This window comes from Astatotilapia calliptera, chromosome 10 (genome assembly GCF_964374335.1).
Source record: "Astatotilapia calliptera chromosome 10, fAstCal68.1, whole genome shotgun sequence".
NCBI classification, from domain to species: domain Eukaryota; kingdom Metazoa; phylum Chordata; class Actinopteri; order Cichliformes; family Cichlidae; genus Astatotilapia; species Astatotilapia calliptera.
The window spans coordinates 28,393,903-28,421,748 of record NC_137431.1 but is presented as its reverse complement, the minus strand read 5'-3'; the positions used below and the strand labels follow the sequence as shown (position 1 = coordinate 28,421,748).

Below are 27,846 nucleotides of genomic sequence, written 5' to 3'. Positions count from 1 at the left end.
ATTGTTCCCACCTGTCTCTTGTTTCCAGTCACTCTGACAAAGACAGAGGCTGAGACGATGCTAACAGATTTTCTCTGCAGTTTTTCATCAGCTGAGCTTCTCTAGATTTCCAACTGCCCAGTGGTCTAAAGGTAAATTCACGGACGTGCTTTCATTTTGTTTTAACCTTTCCTTTCCAGCCTTTGTGATGTTTTGCCATCACACAGGCTCAGGGTTTTTACTTGTCCTTACAGCGGAGGCATTTCTGTGGCAAAGGGAAAACTTCTGAAATGCACAGCTGCCATTTCAATTTTCTTTTTCTTTGTGAGAAATAAGAACAAACAATTTATATTTCCCTTTCCGCCCACCAAAAACCAAGGTTTAGTTTGGGCCCAAAGGTTTCTGCAACGACTTTTTAAATTGCATTCTGCTTTGTGCAAATAGTTATTTTTACCAAGCAGAGAATGAGAAATAGAAAATGCATCACTTGAGTATCTACTTTTCCATGTTTCAGCAGAAATGTAACCTCTTCTCCACAGGGGAACTCTTTTTTTTCTTGCAACAGACGTTTATCTTTTTCACACGAGTGACTTCATTAAGACATTAAACAGCTCTGTAAGCACAAAATTCCCTCTCCATAACAGCAGGTCGTTGATGGCACTCTGTACACCCTGACATCATTGTAAAGAAGCTGACAGTGATTAACATGTTGCAGGACAGGCAGGTGTCTATGGCGCCACTTCTTCTTCGGTTTTGACACATTTCTGGCATCTCTTCCATACCTTTGATCTGAATAAGTACTCAGTTTGTGGCCCTCGTGTCAGCTGTCTTGTTGACAAGCTCTCTTGGGGAACACAACACAGAAAAACAGCAGCAGTGCTGATACTATTGGACCAGAGATCCCAGCAGATAATATCTAATGCTTTTATTCCACATCCTTCAGGTTAGTTGACAATGACTTCAACTTCAAATCCTTTCAAGGCTAGTTACAAATATCATAATGAAATACTGTTAAATTCTCCCTCAAAAGTGTGCACTTAACATGATGCCATATATTTGTTATTATTTATTATGATTCCACATCAGTCTGTTTCAATTATGCCTCATAACTACTACTAATAACATTTTTAAATTTAGTGTATAGAGATTATTGCAGTTTTGGAAAAATTGCAGAAATTCTTCAGTAGAATAAAAGATTGTTCAAAAGAAGTTGAAGAGTCAACTTCTGGTGTGAAATCCTAACAAAGTTGGCTAATGTAAAGTACCAGGATGAAACTATGTGAAAATTGAGCAACATTGTTCTCAAGCACACAAAATATGGCCTTTGGAGATGGAGCCATGTCTGTGGACAATCTCAGCCTGACCTGCAACATCCTAAGCTCAGGTGTGAACAACCACACAGTTAAGATCAAGATATGGAAGGTCAATAAAGGCAGGAACTAACTCATTTGGCTGGACCATGAACTCCTAGAAGAAGCAAACTTCTTAACGGTGGGGTGACAGACAAGCAAGATGGGGCAGACTCTGTTCTGAAGATATTTGAGATGAAATCAGAGCTTCTATAGCTCCAAGGAGATCCACCAACGCAACAAGTTGCTCAATTCGAGCATCAAGGCGATCATGGCTCAAGAGTTGGGAGTTCGCCTTGTAATCGGAAGGTTGCCGGGTCGAGCCCAGGCTTGGACAGTCTTGGTCGTTGTGTCCTTGGGCAAGACACTTCACTTGCTGCCTATTGGTGGTGGTCAGAGGGCCCGGTGGTGCCAGTGTCCGGCAGCCTCGCCTCTGTCAGTGCGCTCTAGGGTGGCTGTGGCTACAATGTAGCTTGCCATCACCAGTGTGTGAATGTGTGCGTGAATGTGTGGATGACTGGATGTTTAAAGCGCTTTGGGGTCCTTAGGGACTAGTAAAGCACTATACAAATACAGGCCATTTACCATCAAATCATTGCTGCTGTATGGAGCAGAGAAATGGAGAACAAAAAGCCAACATGTGGAAAGTTCAGACTTTTATGATCTAGTGCCTAAACCAAATTCTCTTGATCTCATGGCCAGAAAAAAAGTCAACTTATGGCGGCAGACAGAGCACCAGCACAGGGAAGGCTCGGCCACACCCTGAGAAAACTGGCATCAGATGGCTGTAGCCAACAAGGCGAAATAAGAAGGAAGGTCTGTGAAAACATTTAGCAGCTCGACATCGTCGTAGACATCAGAGTGGCAGGACTGAGATGGGAACAGGTAGTAAAGAGGCTGCAGCCAGGCAGTTATCAATGGCCTAAGCTTCAGGAAGAGGAAAGAGCCCAAGGTGTCTCACTATTTCAATGGCTGTAGAGATGCAGCTGGTGAGTTTTCTGTTCATCTTTTACTGAGTAGCTTTTAGATGCATAGTTATCACCAACGAGGACGATACAAGATCAGATCTTAAACTAAACCGTATTTGAACAGGCTGTAATGTGTATATTAATCTACGGTAAATTACCAACTACGATATCAGTGGATGTGTAAGCTGAATTCTTCAAGTAATTTCCCTCTCTGAGACATTATGCAGTATATACAGCTTGAAAGAGTGACTACACACCTTAAAAGATAAAAGAAGCAGGACAAAGATGAAAAAAGAACAGAGGCTGAGGCAGCTTGTAGATGATACATGCCCCAGTAAGCAGTGAAGCCCTGACAGCTTTCACAGCTTTGAGAAAACATTATCCAAGAGGGCCTGCAAGAAGAAATGTGCCAGGACCTGAAGACCATCCACACATTACACTGCTGTCAGCTGAGGGCCAGCTGTGCTGACAACACAAGTCCACATGAGCAGGAAAAGAAGCTGACATGCATAGTAACACAGTTTAGTATGTTTGCAGTGTATTTTGTAAGAGGAAAGAAAGAACTGCATCTGATATTTTTTCTAAGTGGAGACAGTTTTTCCCCCTCATATTTACAAGAGAATAAATTACTTTTCTATTTAGCACACAGATGATGTACTGCTGCATGTGTGGAGGATTTAATACCAAATACATTTCATTGTTTTTTTTTCTTTCTTTCAAATATTTTCCTAAAGCTCTTTCAAGGACATCTGCAGCAGTGTTTTTTTTTTTCCCCACCAGGAGTCAGATCTGTTACTTAAATGCAATTTAGTAATACTACGCTGTTAAAGTAACCTCAATTACAAGCAAAACACTTAGAATGTTACTTAAGTAAAAGTATGTCAGTGCATAAAAAAGGCCACTATGGCTGTTGTTCTTTCAATGATTGAAAACAAGGATTTGCTGTTGTAGTTGGTCGAGTCTCTGGAAATCACAAAACTGGACTCAGAAACAGATCATTTAAGAGTTAAACAAGATTTATAAACATTAGTTATTAGATTTAGATTAGATGATCTGAAAGATTAGAGCTAGCAGTGGACCAGAGGCCAGTTTTACGAAGCAGGATTTTGGGCCCAGTGAGATAACTTGTTCATGCTTTTCTGTGATCGCTAACAACACTGCTTTATTCACATAAACATGCTTATAGCTAGATTGATAACTTTCTGGGACTACTTGGTCTGACCGATTACTTTAAGGCAAGTGAGACCAGATAAGAACGTTCTCCGTAGCTCAGGCCCCACAGCAGGTTCTAGTGAGGTTGGTGTTGCTGGCTGGTGGCAGATAAAAATTAACAATAACGTGAGCAACACACTTATCATGGTTAGTGGAAAAGGACCTGAGGAACTGCACCAAGGCCCAGTATGAGATAAAGAAGGCTTTTTGCAAAGCTCTTCTAGAAAGCCTAAGAATTAGAAAGATGAAACTATAAATTAGCATAACAGTTCCCACTTTAATAGAAGTTTTATTAAGTAAACTAGATGAAAATAATAAATCCCATAACTAATTTTCATAGAATATTTGTTAAAACTATAAAAATAAATAAAAGCTTGTGAATGAAGTGAATACATGATTAGTTTTATAGTTTACTCTAAGCACTTTATATCTGTCTTCATAGCCACAGCACTTACATGGGTCTGAAGCAAACACCAGACTTCACTGACCATTATTATGACTGTCTGTGCACTTAGATCTACACCCAAGCCACTGTCTGCATTTTCCACTTCTCATTGGCTTTTTGAGAATTATAAAATCCAGAGAAATCTGTATAAAACCACAGGAGTTTAAGGTAATCTCAATCCGTATCATAGTCTCTACTTTCCTTTTGGTTTGTCTCAGTACTCATAGCAACTTGAGAATCACAAAGCCCACTCAGCTTCAAATACCTTACACAGGTCACATCTGTCTGTCACTATCATGGTACACATCTGGAAGCCAGGCGTGGTTTGTTAGGAATTCTCCATCCTGCTCACCTGCACTGGGGAATAACGTGCTTTGTTTGATGCTGAACCAAATACTTCATCTCCCATCATAGCCTTGATGGATCTGCTACCAATAGCTGTCTAGTTAGTGACCTGCCTACTGAACTCTGTTAATGTGTCATGAAATGTCACAGAGGTTGCCTCTGCAGAATCGGAGCCTTTTCAAAGGCCTTCTGAAGAGATAAGCATACCCTGCCAGGCTGACTCTGGAATACAAATGCCCATTTTAGCATAGGGAGGTGAAAGGATAAAGATAACACAGAGTAAATGTGTCAGAGAGTGGAGCTGGGAGGAATGTGGCCCTTATGGGAAAGCCAGCTAAGGAAAGACGGGTTGCTGGAGATAGCTATGTATGCATGGATGTGGACAGACAAACAAAGAGAAATACAGGGAAGAGAAAAGAGTCAGCATTTTGTTAAATAGAATATTTTAGGTAGTGTTGTGTGCAGTTTTAATGAAAAAAAACAAAACAACCCAATGCATTTTTCTTACCTTTAAAATGGAGTTTGCATGTTGTGGAATACACCAGGCACAGACACACGCACACACAGGTATGTACTGCCAACTTCCACATTTATTGAAGCTTTGAGTGTTGTTGTTTTGACAGCTGACTCAGTCGTACAGTCTGACAGCTCAAGAGCCCAGCTGATCTCTCCTCTGGCCGCCCCTCCCCGTCTCACTATAAACACAGCGGAGGGAGACCATCATCAGTACATAAACACCATCAGCTGTCCTTACCGGCCTCGCAGCGCCGCCCTGTTGAGCCTTCTGCTGCACTCCTCCCCTGCAGCTGCGCCCGGGGCCACGCCTCCGCCACACACCCCCACCGCCCGTTCGAGGCCGGGGAGCCGTCCGGCCGAGCCAACTCCCCCCCGCGAGCGAGAGAGGAAATCGGCCACCGCCATCTGCGCCCCCGGCCTATGGATCACCTTGAACTTAAAGGGCTGCAACGCCAGATACCACCGGGTGATCCGGGCGTTGGCATCCTTCATGCGGTGGAGCCACTGCAGCGGGGCGTGGTCCGAACAGAGGGTGAATGAGCGTCCCAGGAGGTAATAGCGCAGGGAGCTGACCGCCCACCGGATGGCCAGGCACTCCTTCTCCACGGTGCTGTACCGGCGCTCGCGCTCCGCTAGCTTCCGGCTGATGTACAGGACAGGGCGGTCAGCCCCCCTCACCTGCTGGGACAAAACGGCTCCCAGCCCTCTGTCCGAGGCGTCAGTCTGCAGAACAAAAGGGAGGGAAAAGTTAGGAGTGTGAAGCAGCGGCTCCCCACAGAGAGCCTTTTTCACCTGCACAAACGCCGCCTGGCACGGCCCCGTCCACTGGACCAGATCCGGGGCACCCTTTCGAGTGAGATCGGTCAGGGGGCTGGTTAGCTGCGCAAACCCCGGCACAAAGCGACGATAGTAACCCGCCAACCCCAAGAACCGTCTCACCTCCTTTTTCGTCCTGGGGCGCGGGCAGGATGCGATAGCCGCCGTCTTCTCCACCTGTGGACGCACCTGCCCGCCCCCCAGGTGGTACCCCAGATACTGCACCTCCCTCCGTCCAACCGCGCACTTCTTCGGATTGGCCGTGAGCCCCGCCCCCCTCAGGGACTCCAGGACCGCGGCCACCCGCAGCACATGCTCCGCCCAGGTGTCGCTGTGGATGATCACGTCATCCAGGTAGGCGGCAGCATACGCTGCGTGCGGACGCAGTACCCGGTCCATGAGACGCTGGGAAGTGGCCGGGGCCCCGAACAGGCCGAACGGAAGTGTCACGAACTGGTACAAACCGTACGGAGTGGAGAAGGCCGTTTTCTCCCTGGCCTCGGCAGACAAGGGAATCTGCCAATAGCCCTTGGTTAAGTCCAGTGTCGTGAAAAAGCGGGCCGTGCCTAACCGGTCCAGGAGCTCGTCGACCCGAGGCATGGGGTAGGCATCAAAGCGTGACACTTCGTTCACCCTGCGATAGTCGACACAGAACCGTATAGACCCATCCTTCTTCGCCACCAGAACGATGGGGCTACACCAGGCGCTGTGCGACTCTTCTATTACTCCCATCCTCAGCATTTCCGCCAATTCCCTCTGCACGATTTTTCGCTTGTGCTCCGGGAGCCTGTAGGGCCGTGAACGCACCGTCACGCCAGGCTGCGTCACGAAATGGTGCTCGATGAGGGACGTCCGGCCGGGCAGGGGGGAGAACACGTCCGCAAAACGCTGTTGCAACGCGACAACATCCGCTCTCTGGGCCTGTGTGAGATGGTCCTCACAAGGGAGGGAGGCGGGAATGATAGAATTTGGCACCTCGGGCCCCAACTCATCTCTCTCCTTCACCAAGCTCACCAGAGAAGCGGTTTCAACCTCTCGCCACAGTTTGAGGAGATTGAGGTGATAAATCTGCGTGGCTCCTCCCCTGTCCGACCGAGCGACCTCATAGTCCACGTCCCCGACTCGCCGTGTGATCACAAAGGGTCCTTGCCACTTGGCGAGCAACTTCGAGCTGGAAGTAGGGAGTAACACAAGCACTTTATCTCCCGGTGAGAATTGCCTGAGCCTAGCCCCTCTGTCATACAGGCGTTGCTGACGCTGCTGAGCCTGGAGCAAATTCTCCCGTGACAACCTCCCCAAAGTGTGGAGTTTTGCTCTCAGGTCCAACACGTACTGAATCTCATTTTTGGCGGGGCTCGGACCGTCCTCCCAGCTTTCTTTAATCAGGTCGAGCACCCCACGTGGCCTCCTGCCGAACAGCAGTTCAAAGGGAGAAAATCCCGTGGAGGCCTGGGGCACCTCCCGCACTGCGAATAACAGAGGGTCTAGCCAGTGATCCCAATTGCGTTCATCCTCGTTAATGAACTTCCGAATCATGGACTTTAAAGTCTTATTCAGCCGCTCCACCAGCCCGTCAGTCTGAGGGTGGTAGACGCTGGTCCGAATAGATTTAATGCCCAGTAATTCGTACAGTTCCCGCAGTGTACGAGACATAAACGACGTGCCCTGGTCAGTCAGTATCTCTTTCGGGATTCCGACTCGGGAGATGACCTGAAACAGTGCCTGCGCCACACTCTTTGCAGAGATGGTGCGCAGCGGAACTGCTTCCGGGTACCGCGTTGCGTAATCCACCAGGACTAACACAAAGCGGTAGCCGCGTGCACTCCGGTGGAACGGCCCGATGAGGTCCATGCCGATGCGCTCAAACGGGACCTCAATGAGGGGGAGAGGGCGCAACGGCGCCTTCGGTATGGCCGGCTGGTTAACAAGTTGGCAGTCCGGGCAGGACGCGCACCAGCGGCGCACATCCGCTCGGATGCCCGGCCAATAAAATCGGGCCGTTATTCGCTCCAGAGTTTTCTCGTAGCCCATATGCCCTGCCATGGGGTTATAGTGGGCCGCCTGGAAAAGCGTTTCCCGGCGGCCCTGCGGCACCAACAACTGGGTGTGTGTTTCCTCGGTCTGAGTGTCACGACTCACTCGATATAACCGGTCGTTTAATAAGACGAAACGCGGGTAGGTCTGCGCGGCCTCAGGGCGCACCACGTGACCATCAATAGCCATCACTTGGTCAAAGGCTGAGCGTAGGGTGCCGTCACGAGACTGCTCCAGTGGGAAATCACCCATGGGGGACACTTCCGGGGCCGGCGGGACGTCCCGTGAGGGACCCGCCGGCTCCTCCCCCCCGGAGTCGGTGTCGGACGACCCCGCGTCACCGCTGAATGCCGCGCACACGCTACACCCCGCTTCCAGTCGTGATCGCACCCCCGCGTACTGCCCCAGTAACTGATGAAACCCCGGCCAATTGGTACCCAGAATCAGGGGGTGCGACAGGCGCGGGCTAACCGCCGCCGTCACTCTATGCATTTTGCCCTTATACTTTAATAACAGCGGCACTATGGGATACCTGTGAACGTCACCATGCACACACCTCACCTCCACCCATTCTGCCTCCAGCAATGCCCCGGGGCGAACCAAGCTTTGGTGTACGAGGGTCTGCGTGCAGCCCGTGTCCACCAACGCCTGGCGTATACCCCCTCGAGTCCTTACCGGAATACTGTATGTCCCTCCTGGACCGGGGGAGGGTGCTGGGGCGCCAGCAACGCGGAACACCTGCCCCACTTCCATAAGCGGACAATCCCTCCTCAGGTGCCCCGGCTGCCCGCACTTCCAACACTCCGGCCCCGGCGTCTGTGCTGCTCTCCGTGGCTCGGGGGCGGCTCCACTTGGCTCGGCTCCCCTGGACGGCACCAACGCCGCGAAAGGGTTAGTGGGGCTCAGCGCCGGCAGCCGCTCGGCCTGCCCTGGTGCCGGCACACGGCGCCTCGGGGCCGGCACTGGGGCCTGTTTGTTCGGCCTCCGTCCGGCGTCCCCGGGTTCCCCTGCTCCAGCGGCAAGGTGGTCCTCCGCCAGCGTCACTGCTACCTCCAAGCTTGCGGGCCGGTGGCACCGGACCCATCTCGCCGTCTCCGCTGGCAACCCCTCCGTGAACTGCTCCAGCACCACCTTGTCCACCAGCTTCGTCTCGCCCTCCGATGCCCCCGGTTGCAGCCAGCGCACCGCCGCGTCGCGCAGCTGCCGGGCCCAGGCGAATGGTCGGTCCGTTGTAGCCAGCCGACAGGCCCGGAACCGCCGGCGATGGTCTTCGGCGGTGAGCCCCAGCCTGTCCACCACCGCCCGGCTCACGTCCGGGAAGCTGCTCCTCGACGCCGGAGGCAGACTCAGGGCCGCTGTTTGTGCCTCCCCAGACAGCAGGGGGAGCAGCCGCGGAGCCCACTCCTCCCGCGGCCATTGGCAAGCCTCCGCCGTGGCACGGAAGGTCTCCAAAAAAATTTGTGGGTCGTCCCCGTCCCCCATCCGGGGCACCGCCACCGACAGTGGCGAGGGCTTCGGCGTGGCAGCGGCCCCGACCAGCCGTTCCAGAATCTGCGTCTGTCGGTCCGTCTGCTCCTGCAGCGCGGCCAGGTGGGCACGCTGGTCGGCCGCCTGATCCCGGCTCATCGTCGCCATCTCCACTAGCATCTGCGCCAAGAATTGCAGAGGCTGGGCGGGTGGCGCGGCCTGTGGGTCGGACATTCCCCCACCGGCACTTTCCTGGGTTTCAGCACCACTTGTGGAATACACCAGGCACAGACACACGCACACACAGGTATGTACTGCCAACTTCCACATTTATTGAAGCTTTGAGTGTTGTTGTTTTGACAGCTGACTCAGTCGTACAGTCTGACAGCTCACGAGCCCAGCTGATCTCTCCTCTGGCCGCCCCTCCCCGTCTCACTATAAACACAGCGGAGGGAGACCATCATCAGTACATAAACACCATCAGCTGTCCTTACCGGCCTCGCAGCGCCGCCCTGTTGAGCCTTCTGCTGCACTCCTCCCCTGCAGCTGCGCCCGGGGCCACGCCTCCGCCACACATGTTTTCCCTGAGTCTGCATGGATTCTCTTATCCAGCTTTGTCTCGGTTCAAAAGCATACATGTTAGGTTAGCTGTGGATTTTAAATTGGACATAGGTGTGGTCTGTATTAGTGCAATGATAGACTGGTGACCTGCCGTGTGTGTGTGTGTGTGTGTGTGTGTGTGTGTGTGTCTATAATATATATATCTCTGAGTCAAAGTCTTGTAGTCAAAATCTTTTGATGACTTGGCCTTTGGGGGGATTTTAAGGGTTTCCATTGTATTCTCAGGGTGTTCTTTATCAGCTGCCATCCAGGCAATGAAGCATGTGGTTCAGTCCAATGAGGCTACAACATAAAACAAAATTGTGACCTTGCAGTGTTGATATGCACTCCATGTCAACATTGTAAGGTGTGATGGAAAAATAAACTAATTTAATAATAAAACAATATATTGGACAACAATCAAAATATACTGAATGTAGTGACTACAAAGTAAACTAAAGTGAAAATAACTAATGGTGATGTGTGGATCTTACGATGTGTGACTTGCCATCACAAACCACAAGATGTCCTTTGGCAATATTGGGCAAGAGACAACAGTTTGTTTGTTTTTTAAACTACAAAGTCTACATAAGGAGTTTGGAGAGGTGGTGGTGGCACAACTTGTTGACACATCAAGTAGGGACCTTTTGCATCTTACCCTTTATTTTGCATTTTTTTCAGCTTTCTGATTTTTCTTTTTCAGTCACTTTTCACTTTTGACTGGTTGGTGTTGGTGGTTTGGGTTAAACAACATGCTATTACCCACGTTCCATCACCACAAGAAACCTTTTTGGTCGGAAGATTGATCCTCACCAGTGGCTCTTACAGAATAACATTTATTGGATGGGTTTTCAGTGGTCTGTGGACTAGTCTGACTATGAACTGTCTTGTGCTGCTGGGTGCTCAGAGATGAGCATCCAGCAGACAGATCAGCAGTTTGTAAAATACTCAGACCAGCCTGTCTGCCAGGTTCAGACTTACTTAAATCATCTTTCTACCTCATTCTGATGATTAGTTTGACCTTCAGCAGGTCATCTTACCATGTTTGCATGCCTAAATTCACGGAGTTGCTGCTATGTGATTGGCTCACCCAGCCAAGCATTTCAATTCAGGTGTTCAAATCATTTCCATGTCCACAAGTGTATAAATTCAAGCACCTAGGCATGCAGACTGCTGCTACAAACATCTGTGAAAGAATGGGTTGCTCTCACGGGATGCTTGGACGCATTGCTTTGACAACGACCACACACATCAGAAGGCACTAAATTGTAATGGAAAACCAGTCGATCAGAGTTGAGTTGTAGCAAGTCGATCCAATTAGGTACTAATGGAAAAAGGGGGCTTTAATGCTTTAGCATACTAAAAACATTTTGGACAATTTCATGTTCCCAGGCCACGTCACTATTGGCTCAGTGGCTTAAACACACCTACTAACTGTGTCCAAGCACAGTTTGGAGATGGCAACTTCCTGTTCCAACAGGATTGTGCAGCAGTGCACACAGCAAGATCCACAAAAGATGGATGAGCGAGTTTAGTGTGGAAGAACTTGACTGGCCTGCACTGAGTTCTGACCTCAGCGTGTTCTGTGAGGCCTTCTCTTCCAACATCAGTGTCTGACCTCACAAATATGTTTCTGGAAGAATGATCAAAAAATCCCATAAACACTCTTCTAAACCTTGTGAAAAGTCAGATGAGTTGAAGCTGTTACAGCTGCAAAGGGTGGATCAACATCATATTAAACACTATGGATTAAGAATGGGATGTCACACATGTTCATATACATTTATAAAGCAGAAGAATAAATACGTTTGGCAACAGTGTATGTCTTTAGGTGGTATAAAATTGGCACTTTAAGAAATTTGTCTGCAGGTATTCTACTGTAGGTATTCCTGGCATTGCTGAGAAGTAGTTTTACATTACTTCCTATAAAAATAAGACAGGGCACATTAAACATTTCACCTGACATAAAGATGTCAAAAAAAATTACTTTAACAAACACGATACCAAAATAAACCACAAGCTTTTATTTCTATTCATGGAGCCATGTCATTAAAAACAACGAGGTAAAAGGAGAGTGACAGTGTAAGGAGAGGAACTGACAAAAGAGGGGCTTAGAGTCACCGCCTGGGGCGAAAATATCAGTCAACTCTTCAGAAGTTTAACTCCAACCACCACTGTGATCCCGAGTGCAGGTTTCTCAGATTTCCTGTCTCATATGTTCACTCACCAATCCTATGATGCATATTAAATCACCGGGTGAATAATGAAGCTAATCTCCCATAAATTAGAGAGACATGCTGAATTCCCCGCAGGTTCAATCACCATGAATATTAAAGCAAACTCACAAGGTTACAGGGGAAAATGGAAACAGGGAGGATAGGTGAAGAAGTATGAAGAATGAAGGACAAAGAGACAGCAGATAAAGAGGACGGCTCCTGGCTAGAGGGGAAAGCTGTCTTTATAAAGTAATGTCAGCGATGACCGTGTCATGATTTTGTGTACATCTGAAAGCAGGGTCAGATATGGGGGCAATTAAATTTCCGCTGCTGCATGCCATGAAATTAGGAAAAATGGAGTGTAAGCTGCTGAAAGGACAGTTATGACATTCTCACTTTACATTCTCAGACTACATGCGCTGTTTGCCCCCTTAATATAATTGAACTTACTGAACTAACTGAACACTGATATAAGCCAATGAGGCAACAGTGACGTGGCCTCACCGATGAGAAGCTCTATTCTTAGTAGCAGAGTCGTCATCATCATTGGTTTGATATGTTCTAATTGTACAATGGTCTGTATGCTCTAACAACCCCTCCCGAACACAGGTATCTGTAAATGGGAACACCTGAAAGCATACAGAGCAAACACAAGCCTGTACAAGGACAGTCTGTGTGGAATTTAGACATTTCTCCCTTTCGAATTGTAAGAATCTTCATGTTGGTGAAGGACAGAAACATTCTCATTTAAAAAAAAAAGAAAAAAGAAAAATATAAAGCAATAATATAACTTTTAATATATTTGAGATGAAAACAAACATAAAAGCCATCATAACCTCCCCATTTTGCATTTTAAAGCATCTACATCAGCATTTTGGCTGCTGCTGCCATATATTAGTTTGTAGCCAGATGGATGTTAACATACTTGGATGACAGGTAGGAGTTTTCAGTCATTTGCAAATGGTAGCAAGCATGCAAGCAAGCTGCATCTGTAGTCACAGAATCATAGACAAACTAATTATAGAGGTCAAAACTGTTTTTGGTAGCGGATTGTAAACATCCATTTTATTGTTGCAAAGTTTAATATCTGAGGATTGTCAACCTCAAGTGGTCGCAAGAGGAACTTACATGCTGGCTTCATTTTTGAGCCCTGGAGGTTGCAGGTTGACTTTTATAAACAAGACATATTGAACATAAAAGCTCAGTTACAGAGTTAAGACACTTAAAGACAGTCCAATTCCAATATATTATACTAGTTTCATTGTATTTTAAGGATAAAAATGTTAACTAAATTCTTCTGGGGTAAATATTCAGTGCAAGCATCAAAAATTCAAAAGAGCCACAAAAGGAGACTTGCATGTCAAGACTTTCTTTTATTGCATACGGAAAGAGAAAATTTACCATCACTGATTGTTTCTGTGGCTGGTTTTCATTCTGTATAAATATTTTATCAAATGTATTTTCAGATTCTAAAATTACCACCTCCTTCTCTCTGTCCCCGTGTTAGAATCAGGACACATTTCAAGTAATTCAGTGCCATTTGACTCATTATAACTGCATCAAACAGCAAGTTAAAGTAGCAAAATAGATCTTAATTTCTGCAAAATTGCAGCTATTTCTCAGAGAGTAAAATCTTCCCCCAGTGGCACAAAAAACCAGGTCAAAACCTTGCATTATGTCTGATGCCAGGCTCTTATGTGCAGTGAAAAATTACACCTTCACAAAGGGAGACGTGAACAGGTGGAAGTGGACTGGCACTAAATGAGTGGAGAGATCAGGGGGGATTTTGGAGTAGCGGAGGGAAGCATATAGCAGATTACTGATCGGAATAAGACATTCATGTTTTCAAATAGGTACTTCTCCCTGCTTCAGTGAAGTTTCCAATTTTAGCTGTCGGTTCAGTTCAGAGGATGTCATCTGAAGTGTGTAAATAAGATTCACAGGGATGGAAGTGGAGCTTTGTTAGTGTGTGTTTCTGTGTGGTGGTCTCTGTCCCAAGCAGCAGGCTATGACAGGAGTTATTTTCAGTTAAACTACCTCCATGCTAGCTTTTCCACAAAGTTAAATGAAACTTAGATGTTCACGGTGCATACAATGCTAATGTACAGTGCTAATTCAGTGACACCCCCCCCCCAAAAAAAATGTATCATTATGGAGACATAACATCACAAACTGTGCATCTATGGTTTAGGATGCTTGAGCTTGTCAAGTCATTTTCTGTTTTCTTTTGTCTCGTTGATCTTTTTGTATTCCTGTCACTTTCCATTTCTTCCATTTGCAGTTTGCTGCTCATGATAAATGGATCCGTTTAGTCTCACCTGTGCTGCATTAGCCACTTCCTGTTCCAGCCAAGGTTGTGGCACACCTTGCATTCAATTAGTAATCAGTCTCCTCAGTAGCTTTCATAAACCTCATCTCACTTATCAGGCTGTCAAGGTTTAGCTCAGCTGTAAAGCTTTCAGGTTACACTTTTGTGTGTTTTCTAGTTTTTACAGTCCCTTCTACATTCTTAGTTTATGCTGTACTTTTTACCTGATTTTTGAACCTGCACGCGTTGTTTCCCTTTGTTATTGCTTTTCTGTGCCTTAAGCCACACGCATTAAAGAATTTTGTGTATCCTGCATTTGGGTCCTCCTACCATGGAGTCTTTTACAGGTAGCAAGCTGCACACATAAACTGTAAGGGTGCAATGGAAAGAAACGTGTCTTCTAGTCAGTGCTAGATTACATGCTAATAATATACAAAAATTGTACTCAACGAAAAAAAAGCACATTTCCTGAAATGACTGTTACAATAATCCATTCATACTATCTAGTGACACTGAATACCATGTTAGATAGTATATTCAATTCAATTCACAGCAGCAGACACCTCAAGGTAAAAATCCTACAATAACAGAGTGAAACCCCAAAAATCAAACAACCCTCCTTTGAGTAAGCACTTGGCGACAGTGGGAAGTAAAAGCTCCCTTTTAACAGGAAGAAACCTCCAGCAGAACCCTGCTCAGGAGAGGGCGGACATGTGCTGCAACCAATTAGAGGTATTGCAAGCAAGATGGGACAAAACCCCCCCAAAACAAGCTGTGGAAGAGAGCCAGAGCTGAGTAATAACTAATGATTAAATGCAGAGTCTTGTGTAAACACACAGTTAGAAACGTGAGTGATGAAGAAACAGAGTATTATCAGATTTTATGGGGCAAAAGCTCTTTATTAGTGCTGCTGAGAATTTGTGAAATTCATAATTCCATAAGCAACAACATCTACAAGGACCAGAAGGAAACATTTGTAAAGCAAGCACTCATGTTTAAGCCTTCATTTCAATCAGGATATGCAATTTATGAATCTAAAAAGCTTTCCTTTGATTAAATCTGTTGTCTGTCACATCTTCATATGCAAAGAGGAATCCAGTTAATTCCAAAGGCTTGGAGTTTGGCTGGGTTGCTAACATAGAAGTCCAGGCAGTATCTATCCATAGGGTAATTAATATTGCTGTCTGGGTAATTGCAACTGCAACACTTAGTCTTAAAAAAATTTGTTATTAAATAATTTTGAGGAATATGTATTTTTTTTTTCTTGGGAATTTGTACTTATATGATTTCAGAAAAGCAGAATATTTTTCTGGTAATGTCCCTGAACCCCATGTTTTTCTTTTATTTAAACATTTAATTGCCCTATTACACCATGAAAGTGGTTTCCGTTTGGATCAATTACTTGCGAGACTTTCAGTGTTTTGCTTTTCTGCTTCGCTCGAATCAAATGTCAAACTTCGAGTTCAAGTTCTGTCTCCCTAATGCTACGACACTGACAACAGAACAGTCAGGGGTTTACTCTGTAATTGTTACCTTTTGTTGGAAGAAAAAAACCATCATAACTGGCATCCCACGCGATATATGTTGCTTGTACACTGCTGTATGTGAATGTAACATTACAACGAAAGAAAAAAAGATGAGTCACTTGCTGACTTTTGCTTCTCTCTTGTGATGTATAATCGGATAATGGGACGGCTGCGTGCTCTCTCCTCCATCTGGCATTCCCATATCCTCAAGTCTTAATGCCCCCATCTCTCTCCTCTCTCTGTTCACACTTAGCCAACTCACAGCTGGGCTCCCAGTGAGGAATTCTCACTTTTTGTGGCTGGACACATTTATGCATGACAGAATAGACTAATGTTTGCAGGATGACTCAAGTTTGAACACCACATTATCTGCAACCATTCAAGTACAATGCCAAAAGTTTGAAATACAGACTAATATATGCAACACGGGTCCAGTTCTTTTAGTGGTTCCACCCGTGTGTGAAAGAGAACACAGGAGTCTATGCAGTCCGGTGAAAAACTAAGTACACCCAGTGATTCAGTCTCTCACTTTATTGAGTTTTGGCCCATTCTTCTTTACATTTCCTCAGCCTGTTGAGGTTTGCAGGCATTGTTTATGCACAAGCTTTCTTAAGGTCCTGCTACATCATTTCAGTCCTTTTGAGGTCTGGACTTTGACTGGGCTATTACAACATCTACAACACATTTTTTTTTTTTTTCAGCCACTAAGTGAAAACGACAAGAAAGATTGACTACAACTGGCAGTTTCTCTTTGCCAGCATAAAAAGGATTTGTTTGACATTGGTTAGGATGTTCAGGAACAGAGATGGGTAACGCGTTACTGTAATCCGATTACTTTTTTCAAGTAACGAGTAAAGTAAGGGATTACTGTTGCAAAAACGGTAATTAGATTACCTTTACTTTTCCGTAGGAACGCTGCATTACTGCGTTACTAAAACTGTGATTTTTTTTTTTTTTTTTTTTTGCGAGAGTGTCTCATGACAGTGACGTAAGCAAGTGCGACATTGTGACAACAGCTGTGTGCAGATCAACAGTGGATCATATATCTACGGGAGAGAGTATGAGCGTGCAGCGTTTAAAGTGTGGAAGTAGTGACCTTACTTTGAGTTTGATTCCATAAAAAGTGACAAAAACATTAGCGTCCATCGTGCGTGGAAAGAAAACTTCTTTTTACAGCGAAAAAACCCCCTAAACTTCCAAGCAAGCACCGAGTGCGCTACAACGTAATGGGAAATTCACAGAGAAACTGCTGTATCCTTCCACTGACCGCTGCGGCACACCTGCACCAGGGTAAACCTCCGCCTACCTAACTCCTGCTTTACAGGTGAAAATAGAGCAAAAGGACTGCTAGTCTTTGATTTGATTTATTTTCTGCTGTGTTTTACTTGCATCTATTTGAAAGACTGAGTGTAAACACACAAAAAAAATATTTTATGTGCTGGAATGTGCAGAAAATAGGTTTAAATATTAAACAAATTTCTTCCAGTCAGAGAATGTTGCATATAATTAAATTTTTGCTTGATGCATAAAGTTAAAAGATTAAAATTAATAAAACTATAAAAGTTTTAAAAAGAGACTTTTCCATTTGATTATATTTTGTATGATGGATTATAGTAGAATTGGGCTGAAAGATCTATCGCTTTATCACCTATTCAGGTTGTAAATCGTGTTTTTAAAAAGTAACTAAGTAACTAAGTAATTAATTACTTTTGAAAACAAGTAATCAGTAAAGTAATGGGATTACTTTTTGGGGGAAGTAATCAGTAATTAGTTACTGATTACTTTTTTCAAGTAACTTGACCAACACTGTTCAGGAACAATCCAGGGACCACCAAGGCTCAAGCCTGACATTAAACTACCAGGACATGCATATTGATCTAGTTGGCCACAAAGACAAAAGGTACATTTAGAGGAGAAAAGGTGAGGCTTTAAAACCTAAGAACACTTTACCAACTGCAAGTATGGTGGCTGTTTTGCTGCCAGTGGTATGGGTACCACTTTGATTTCAGTCCAGTTCATTTTCATTTATATGGCGTCAAATCAGAAAAACAGTTGCCTCAAGATGTTTTATACTGTAAGGCATATATGACCCCACAATAATGCAGAGAAACTCCCAGCAATCACATGACCACCTATAAACAAGCACTTTGGTGACAGTAAGACTGGTCAAATATTGAGGCAAATATTATGCCAGAAGACTGCTGATGGCTACCAAAAGCATCTGGTTGAGGTGAAACTTACTAAAGGATTATTAGGGATAATTGTGCGCATATTAGATGACTTTGATATTTGCTGGGTCTGTAAATGGATGTTTTACAACTTACTGAATACAACATATTTATTTTGTAAATCGTGTTGCCTGTTGGTAAGAAAATAAAGCAGGGTCTGATTTAGTGGGGCCCAAGTTGTGTTTAAAAGAAATGCTATGAGTGTCACCTGTAGCAGTCTCTTGTTCTGTAGAGAGAATTAATGAAACTATTTTCATCACAGGTCTGTTCATTTGATCTCAATTGGATCACAAAAGGGAGTCCGTTATTTTGAATTCCGTATCTCTAGTTCACTCGTTACCAGAAGGATTTTTAAACAGGTTTCCCCATACCTGTGCGCTTTAATGAGGCATTAACGGCTTCACGGGTGTCTGCGTCAGGACTTTGTGCCGATTCTGGGGAGAACAAGTCCTCTGGTTTCTCTGAGTTTGATGCTCATCCCAATTCCATTTCCAAAACACAGTGTGTGCACTATCCACTTCTAAGTGAGAAAAAATGAAATCTATTAACTGTAATCCCAACAATTTTAATGAGATTCTTCTACTCTTCAGTGCTCTAAAGGGAATCCAAGAATTGATGGCTGTTGAAGGGACAATGTCTGATTCTTTTAATTGGTGTTCATGTTTCCAGCTCTAAAATAACAAAGAATATGACCTGCTTGAGTTGAGACACTCGACTTTGGAGAAATCAGAGTAAAAAACCTCAATGCTGCACACAGATCTCCTGAGCGCTGTGTTGCCATCACTTAATTATTAAACTCAAAATGCTTGCGATAAGGCCGGGGTTTAATTCCTAAGATCCTTGTGAAAAACCTCCTTCACTCCTGGAAGAATTGCACGGCTCTATTTTCTGTCTTAAATGAAAATCAAATCATTCATTAAAATAAAATAGGGTTGCCCAATTTTCAGGCTATTGTTTTTGTAATTACAGGTTTTAATTCAATATAATGTGAAATCTCTAGCTGCGTGCCCTTCGCTACAATGGAGTAATCCATCCACCCACCAGCTCATTCAAGGCTTTGACAGAAAGCAGCAGTTCTCGGCCCACCAGCCTGTGGAGAATCGATTAGCTCTGGCTGGGGAGGAAAAAAGAAGATCACACTGACAAATTTGCAAAAGGCAACTCCACATAGCCACAGGAACACACTCAGTTGCTATGGCATAGTGTTAGTGATGCAGACCAGCTCTCGGGAATGTGAGACACCTGTTTGCAGACACCAAAATTTAACAGCACCTGTGATCTTTTTGACTTCGGCCACGAGCTGATAAATCTGCTGCATGTCCTCACTGTCGTTGTGGTATAGGGCAAAAATAATCAGCCCTCATAGCTTTTAAAAATTATTTAAATATTCCAAAAACAGACTTGCTACTGCATTAGGGTACACTTTGCTTGCACTGCATTGGGCCCCTTTAGGCTTTTGCCATGTGATTGGCTGACAATACATTAGCAGTAAAGAACAGGTATACCTAATGTAGTTTCAATGTTTCAATGTTGTTCTATGTCAAAGAAGGTGCTTTGAATTTGTGCACAGTAAACTGCATAAGTTGGGTAAGCTTAAATTAATTTAAAAATGGGATTACTTAAATCTTTTAAGTTCATGTGACATTTTTTTTTCAAAAGCTACTTATTTTTATTTCACTTGGACAAACTTGCTGATTAAGTTTGTATATTTAAAAAAACCCAGTATAACTGTACTTGTTTCAGGAAAGCTGTGGGTTTACAAAATATGGGATTGTATTTCTGTTGAACTGTGCACACCACATCAGTGAGGATGTCTGCTGTGTTAGCTCAGACAGTTTCTAACTTTAAAATGGACGTGATGTTTACATTAAGTGCTAAAGAAAATGACATTAACTCCAACATTTCCTGGTGACCTCCAGCCTCTACAGCCAAAAGATCCCGGTGAGAGAATCTAATGAGATTTCAAATTGGTCATATACTGTAGCAGACAATATGGTAAACTACAATTTTAAATAGGTTCACTGTAGCTTCAGCCTTCACAAACCCGCTCATTCATTTGAGTCGCTAAGGCTGATGAAATGGAGCTGATGCAAAGAGCTCTGCCAAAATAACACAGGGTTGTCTATGAAAGAATAGAACTTGGCTCAGTTTTTGTCAGAATGCAATATCATCTGCCGAGTCTCTGCAGGAGTCAGTCAAATAAATGAGCACACATGCCTGATGTAAACTCCTCAGCATTAAAAGTGCTTTGTGGTGTTCTGACAAGGCTTAAAAGTCATGGATCTGCTACTCAAACTGGGCTTTCTGGATTGTATTTAATATTTTTTGTTATTGTCATTAATATTTAAAAATTCCCTTTCATACTGACGTGTTAGAAGCTTCTGTCTTGTATCATCTCATCTGTTTCCCACTATTTATAGTTAGACTGGCAGACGTGTTATCATGTTAACCATGGCTGGGGTATCATATAATAAGGTCACTGTACAGTTCGCATAATTAATCCCCGAAGTGCCAGTCCCTGCTCTTCAAGCATTTTATTTGCAAGGTGCAGCCAATCAGAAAATAGTTCTCTTAAAGGGACAGTTCCTCTTAACCTTTTAAGTAGGAGGAACCCTTGAAGCTGTTTCCTGAACTGAGCTGTTTACTGTCATATTTCAGGCCTGTTTATAGAAGGAAATGACAAATGGGTGTGCACCAGAAGTAAGGGAGGTCTCTGCCTATGCAGCTACCCTTAAAAAAAGCCTCATAAATAGGGAGGCTGTCAAATGATGTCTTTATGGGGAAAAGAGTTAAGAGGGAGAAGGTAGAATGACTTGTTTCAGGGAACTGATGAAATGAGACTTACTACAATATAAGGGCTCATGCAGCGCTGCTCAAATAAAAGTTGAGCTGACTTTTAAAATACCCACCTTCACATTCCTAAACGTGTTAAAAGGTAGACTCTGATCTGCAACATTTCCCTATTGTCCACAGTTGGTGTCCTGCCAGTGACAACACCAGCAGAGCACGTTTTCCAGTGGTCTCACTGTGTCTGTTTTACTGCAAGACTACCATTGAAAATTATTGTTGGATGCGCAGTAATGGTGTTGGCAATAGTTCTTCTGCAGGGGTTGGTCCAAGAGCATTTCCTGCACATCACTTATTCCCTTTCACTTTCCTATGCAATAAAGGTAAAAGTTACGACGTCAAGTCAAGATGACAAGATGATTAAATCTATCCTCCGGCACTAACAATGGTTTTAAACATTTTAAAAACACTGGCTTATTGTGTCACAACCCTATTAAACAAAGGTTCCCATGATACAGGGGCTGTTATGTGAACAGGACATATGTTTTAGTGAACTGCCTCTGCACTCTTGTTTTTCTGAAAGTATGATGAGCTAGTTATTATCGGTTCCTGCTGCAGTGTACAGCCATCACTGCTTCATTATGATGCTGAAGAAAATGAGATAATTTTCAGGCATGCTCTGGGGTTAAAAGGAGGGTCCTTTTGTATGATTTCTGGGTAAAGCTTGTAATCATTCATAATGGAAGATAATGGTACCCTCGTATCCGTGTTCAGAAGTGCTGCCAGGAAAATGCAGCAACTGGGCAGTAAGTTTTAAAAGTTCTTAATTGCCCCCCACGAGATTTGTGCCACAGCCTGTTGACAGCAGCGATGGGGCCAAATCGATTGGCCGTATGTTGCTGTTTTTAATCAAAAGCCTGCAAGTGTTAGCTAACGTCTCACTCCACACAACACTGTAACAGTTTCAAAACCTCTGCAAAACATTTTTCTAATTTTAAATATAATTTAAAGGAGGTGTGTCTTTTTTTCAGGCAACAAACTGAGGCCCACAGTAACATTTCCAGACCTTCTTTTTAGAATCTATCAACGATCTTTATCTGTAACGTGGCAGGGAGATGGAGGTGCATGGTAAATTTATACAGTGTTTAATTTATTGATCTGAGTCAGCTTGACGTTTGTGTTTCCATATTAACGTCGCAACTCTCTCAGAAGGCATTTAATTTGGTGTTATCAGAATCACTAACAGGAACACAGCTGTGCTGTCTCATCAGCTATGCTGAGGGGAAAAGAAGGAAAGCGAGTCGGGACCCTAACAAATCAGCTGCAAATGACAAGACTGATTTGATTTTTCATTTTGGCATTGGAGAGGAGCACATTTTCAGGCTGAAAATGGAAATGGGCACATTAATTCATTAGCATGAAATATAACTTTAGGTGGAATTCAGAGTTGTTATCATTCCTCTGGGGAGAGGCAGCAATGTGTGGGCCCTGCCGCTTAGATGAAAACCTCTGCCAAGGTTGTGCAAATTGAGTAAAAGCGCACCCTGACTGACACACAGGATAGATGGCTGCTGAGGTTGGCAGTTTGCCACTGAAGTCATACCCTACAGTCCTCTATCCACTGCTTTTAAATATAGAAGACCATATGTCCAGAGCAAATGGAAAACGAGAGGACTAGTGCCAGGAACAGTAATGAGACGTGCGACAAACAGGCCTGAGATTTAGTTCTGACATTTGATTATCCAAATGCCTTTTTATTGTATTTTGTTTTATTTATTTTGTTTGTTGTGATCCTTGAAATGCATTCATTGTGTCACTGATTACGACGACTTCTCGGGTGTCTGTCATCCGAGATGCAATGTCTGTTTAATATGTTATAAAACTGAAAGCTCAAGAGTCTACAGCCAAGCTAGCAGCTCTGTGAAGCTCAACGTGATCAAAAGGCATTGATAGTATACTGACATTTAGCAAATATGCTTTTTTCTATGTTTATGTTCTGTTTTTTCTATATTTGGCATATTAATAATAATAATAATAATAATAATAATGATAACAATGATAATAATGATAATAATAATTAAATGTATATTAAATGTATATTAAATGTATAATTAGTGCTAAATGGACCACTTCTGAGGCTGATAGCAGGTAATAAGAGACCTGGGACACAGATTTGCTGTAAAAGGACTAAAACCCTTGTGATTCGATTAACATTGTGTAGTAAGGCTGTAGTAATTGTTCTAAGTGGGTGGACTTAGTTGATAAGGAGCCGAGGATACACCATTCACACTGGGTCTGAGAAGGAGACTTTTAGGACCACATCACAGACAAGAGACTGACAACAAGACAGATGAGGTGAGGGCAAAGACACAAGTTTTGCACTATTATTACCAAATTATCATAAATATGGCTAAATATATATTTGCATAAGGTAAAATGTTCAGGTTCTGCAGCCTGTTTCTCAAAGGAAATGATACATCGTATGATAACAAACAGGGTTTTTTTTTTTTTTCGTTTTTCACACTTATTTCAGATATGAAATCTTCCTTGCTCATCTTTTTTTTTGATACACATCAGTCTTTGTCTTTTTAAAATAATAATATAATCTATCAACACAATGTCTGCAATTATAACCATTTCCAACCAAAATTGTTTTAATGTGTTTTACTTTGAAAACAAACCAGAAGATCCATTAAAAGATATTTCTGTCAGTTTGGCTCAAAATAAAAGGTCGAGGCTGGCGTGCTAAAAAAGGTTTGAGGCACTTTGTTTTTGCACTTGTACAAGTTTCTGTCTGTCTTTGCAAGGACCAACAGTAGTTACCCATCATGCTCAGATTAAATTTTTCATTTTCTTATGGTCCCGGGTTGGTTTACCAAGTATTGGAGTTGTTTTGGATTGCCAGTGTTATTAATTCAAATATTTTTTGTGTTTCTTTACCTAGTATTTTTATTTTTTTTTCATGCATTTTGTCTCCTTTAATGTATTTAGTCCTGCTGATCCTAATACCTTTAAAATTGAGTTCTCCTTCTGTGCTTGATCCTCTTGCATGAATCCTCCTGTGTTTAGTTCCTTCTTGTATCTTTGTTTTCACTTATCTCCCTTCCTGCTTATTTTGAGAGTTAATATTTCTTGTACTTTGTTTTTAGTTTTGTTTCCCTTGGCTTGTCTTCTGTGACTTATTTCACCTGTTTTTCATTCTACTCCTGTTTGTCTTCACTTCCCTGATTGCCCTTCTCAGTATAGTGGCTCATACTGTATACTTTCCAGTGTTCCCCTAACATTACCTTTGAACTACTGCCAGCAGTCTCATAATAAATTGTTCAGTTTAAGCTCATTGTCTGAGTCTGCGTTTGGGTCCTCGTCTTCTGTTTCATTTTGAACTCATCATCAAGTTTCGGTTCATGAATTTTGGGACCACCAAAAAAACCTTTTGGTTTGGTAAAATTTTGGCTTCACTTTTGAGACCAGACTGTGACGTCGGACCCCAACACACACACACGCACGCATGCACGCACACACACACACACACCCCGTGGGTATAGTGACACACACTTATTTTATTATAGCCGTGGTTTCGGCTTAAACGCACGGGACCCAGACACTCCCGCTCAGTAGTCACTCTGCTCCCTTCCTCAACTGTCACTGAAACATAAGAAGAGTCACAATCGGCCACTCGTTCCAAACACCTGTTCAGCCCCGCCTCTGTGCCGGTTGTGGTATGACAGAATATACGTGTGTCAATGAGAGAGGCAAGTGTAACACTGAAGATGCAAGGACCATAGACAGTGAACGTGCATGAAGTCAAAATACCTGGGGTTAAACATCCAAAGAAACAGACAGTGCAGAAGAGAGGACAAGAAGAGGGTACAGGCAGGGTGGATGGGTGGAGACAGGTGTCAGGGGTGATTTGTGGTGATGACCTGCTATGATGCATGGTTTGGAAATGGTGGTACCCGACTAAAAGACAACAGGCCGATTTTCTACGATTTTCATTGGTGGTGACCAGGATGGAGGAGATTAGAGATTATTGTATCTGATGACAGCTTGGGCTGAGCAGTTTAGATGATAAAGTTAGAGAGGAGCTAGAAGAGGTTAAAGTTAGAAGATTGCAGAAAAGATTCATGGATGTAGTGTAGGAGCACATGCAGAGGGCTGGTATAACATATGAGTACATTTGGTGAAATGAGCTTAAGAAAAGAGATCTGACGGACTCTAAAAGACAAGAAAATTAAAAAAGACTTTCAGGCGGATGCAGCACTCTTGAAATTACTAAGATATTAGGGCATGATCATCAGGTGTTTTGTTCCAAGAAGTCAACAGGATCACAAGAAAAAAGATGCAAAATAGCTGCTGAAGATTTGAGAAGACTCAAACGTGACGCTCCCAGGAACCCATTATCCTTAAACGTTGTCTTACCCTGAGTTCCCAGAAGTGCAAGCGCTCAGAGACATGTCCGAGCTAAAGAATACTGAAATGCAAACACCACGGATGTGTCATGACTAGGCCAACAAATATCTGAAGACATATTTTCTTTTGTAGCAACTTTATTTTCTTTCTCTGAAACCAGTTGAGAGTTTCCTTGGCTGTGTGTTTGGGATCATTGTCTTGCTGAAAAGTCCACTCTTGTTTCATCTTCACCATCTGGGTACATGGCAGAATTTTTTATTTTTATTTTTTTAAATCAAGAATGTCGTGATACATTTTTCCAGTCATCCTTCCCTCCTTTATATGAAGCGTGCCAGTGTTATATAATGAAAAACAGCACGATCCCACCTTCAAACTGACCTGTTGGTCTGGTGTTATTCAGGTCATATGCAGTACCTTTTCACCTCCAAATATAGTGTGTATGAGGACATCAAAAGAGTTCAGTTTTGGTCTCATCCGACCAGTAGAGCGTGCATAGAGGCCATGTTGGTTGAGTGCATTGTGTGTTTTCTTTGAAACAATTGTACCTGTTGATTCCAGGTCTTTCTGTAGCTCTCTACAAGTGGTCCTTGGATTGTCCATCATTTGGGACTGAACCAACTGAAATCAGTTTACACTAAATGCCAGAAATGCTTTCTAATTACTGATATATCTTAAGTGGTGCAATGACTTTCTATGTCTTTTTTGTACCTGTTTATAGCTTCGATACAGTTTACCTGACATTTCTCATTATTACGCATAACTCAATTTATGGACATCTATGGTCTGACCTTTTTGCATTTGTGGATTTGATGGGTTTTTACCCACATCTGGTAAGAATTTGATGTCAATGGCACTTTTAGAAATATATTTACTTAGAAAATTGGTGACATGTTCAATTCTTGTTTTACCCAGTGTAAGTCCTACACTACGACAACCGACTGAAACCAACCAAATGGCCATTATGTGGTCTATGTTGTGGATACATCTTCTTGTAAGTGGCACAAAAACATTTTTTGATAGGTATGATAATCGTACTGTTAAAGTATGGGGGGGGGGGGGGAAATCCATAAAAAGACAAAAATTAATTTAATTTAATTTTAATTTTATATTGTGAATCATCTCTATAGATATTTCAGATTTAGGTATTGTAAGATCCTGTAAGGTCTTGCTCTCCCAAAGTAGGTAAGGCCAGGATTAAGGTTAGGGTTGGCGCACATGACGTCGGCAGGTTAAATACTCAGCTTGACTTTAATAACATTTTATATTGACCAAGAGCACTGTGATTGTTTAATAACAAACTTAGTCCAAGTCCTTAATAACTTCCCTAAAAAGTGTTCAGACTGTAGTTGATAAATTAGTTTCTATTGTTGCTAGGCAACTGGTTTGTTTACATCTGATTGCAGATTGCGCATTTTTTGATGTTGGGTGACTTCTGCTCTTCTGTTAAACACAACTAACACTTTGCAGGGCATCTTTGGGGGAAAATCAGCTCTCATGGAAGCAACTTCTGGCCAAGATGCTCCAGGTAAGCGGTAACTTTGCTGTAGCACAGTGTTTGTTGCATTCTGTGTCGATGACACACTGTTAAGCCTCTCTGTGGAGATCACCAACACAGAGCTTTCAAAATGTTAGTACTGGTGAACACTCATGAAGTCATTCTCACATTTTATTTATTGATTGCAGCACTTTGAATTTGTAGAGATAAAAATAAAGACTAATTTTCACCCCATATTCTTAAACATTTTTACTGAAAAAACAAACAAACAGCCAAACTGGTGTATCTGTACACATACACGTGTGTGTTTGTTTTAGCTGGGTTTCAGCCAACTGACTTAAGTCTTGTTTAGAAGAAATTCTTGAAAAACTTAACTTTAACATTAAGCATTTGTTACTGGATTTTAGTATGAAATAAAAATATGAACCTGGTGATGCTTTTAAAAAACAAAAACAAAGAAACCCCCCCAAAAGTAAACCAAACTTTCTATCATTTACCTGAGGAGAAATATTGACCATATTTCTGTGCTATTGCTCCACAGCTTCGTTGAAAAAATATTTGCTATGTCAAATGCCAAAAGCTTGGGCTGACCTGCCTTCATATCACGGACCTCCGGCACCTGGCAGTATTGGGGTCTATACAAAGAGGACTGGAAGGGAAACCCTGCGTTATAGGGGCTACATTTATCCATCTGCTTCAACAGAAATGCCCTTGACAGCATTTCAGCACCCATTCACATGTGGGTGTAAGAGAAAATTGACCAACTACAAAAAGCTGCTGAAGGAGTTAAAGGATAAAGAAACTGAGGCCGAAGAAGTGACAAAGTTGATCTCAGAGATTCGAAAGAACAGAGAAATGCTTGGCCATGCGACTACGTCGTCTGAATTAAAACACTCGATCCAAGAAGACAATGCAGCCACCAGTGGAAGAGAAATCGAATCAGAACCTACAGGTTCATTAATTCAGCATGTGGAGTCTGACAACGTTGATCCACTTCAAGAAATTCTTGATGAAAGCAAGCCCGCATCTCTTGACTTGTTTGACGAATTTGAAATAAGCTACAATGAGTGGCCATTTTAGCATGCCGTAGGAGCCGGAGTGTCTTTGGATTTTCAAATAAAATATTTGAAATCTTGCATAAATAA

At 43.3% G+C, this 27,846-nt stretch overlaps 1 protein-coding gene and 1 long non-coding RNA gene across 3 annotated transcripts; one reads left to right on the top strand and one right to left on the bottom strand.

The window, feature by feature from the left end:
• Positions 1-27,846, top strand: LOC113030778 (uncharacterized). 2 transcript variants are annotated; one of them, XR_013911780.1, is made up of 4 exons: positions 1-131; positions 26,119-26,197; positions 26,674-26,731; positions 27,243-27,846. It is a non-coding gene; the product is annotated as an uncharacterized LOC113030778 (long non-coding RNA). The 2 variants fall into 2 exon arrangements; XR_013911779.1 differs by lacking the exons at positions 1-131; positions 26,119-26,197 and having other exon boundaries at positions 26,263-26,731.
• LOC145431586 (uncharacterized) lies at positions 5,048-9,365 on the bottom strand. Its single transcript, XM_080307610.1, has 2 exons — positions 8,340-9,365; positions 5,048-5,537 (listed from the first exon to the last, which is right to left on the bottom strand). The coding sequence occupies exons 1-2, from the start codon at positions 9,363-9,365 to the stop codon at positions 5,049-5,051; spliced, it is 1,515 nt and encodes a 504-aa protein (XP_080163736.1). The 3' UTR covers position 5,048.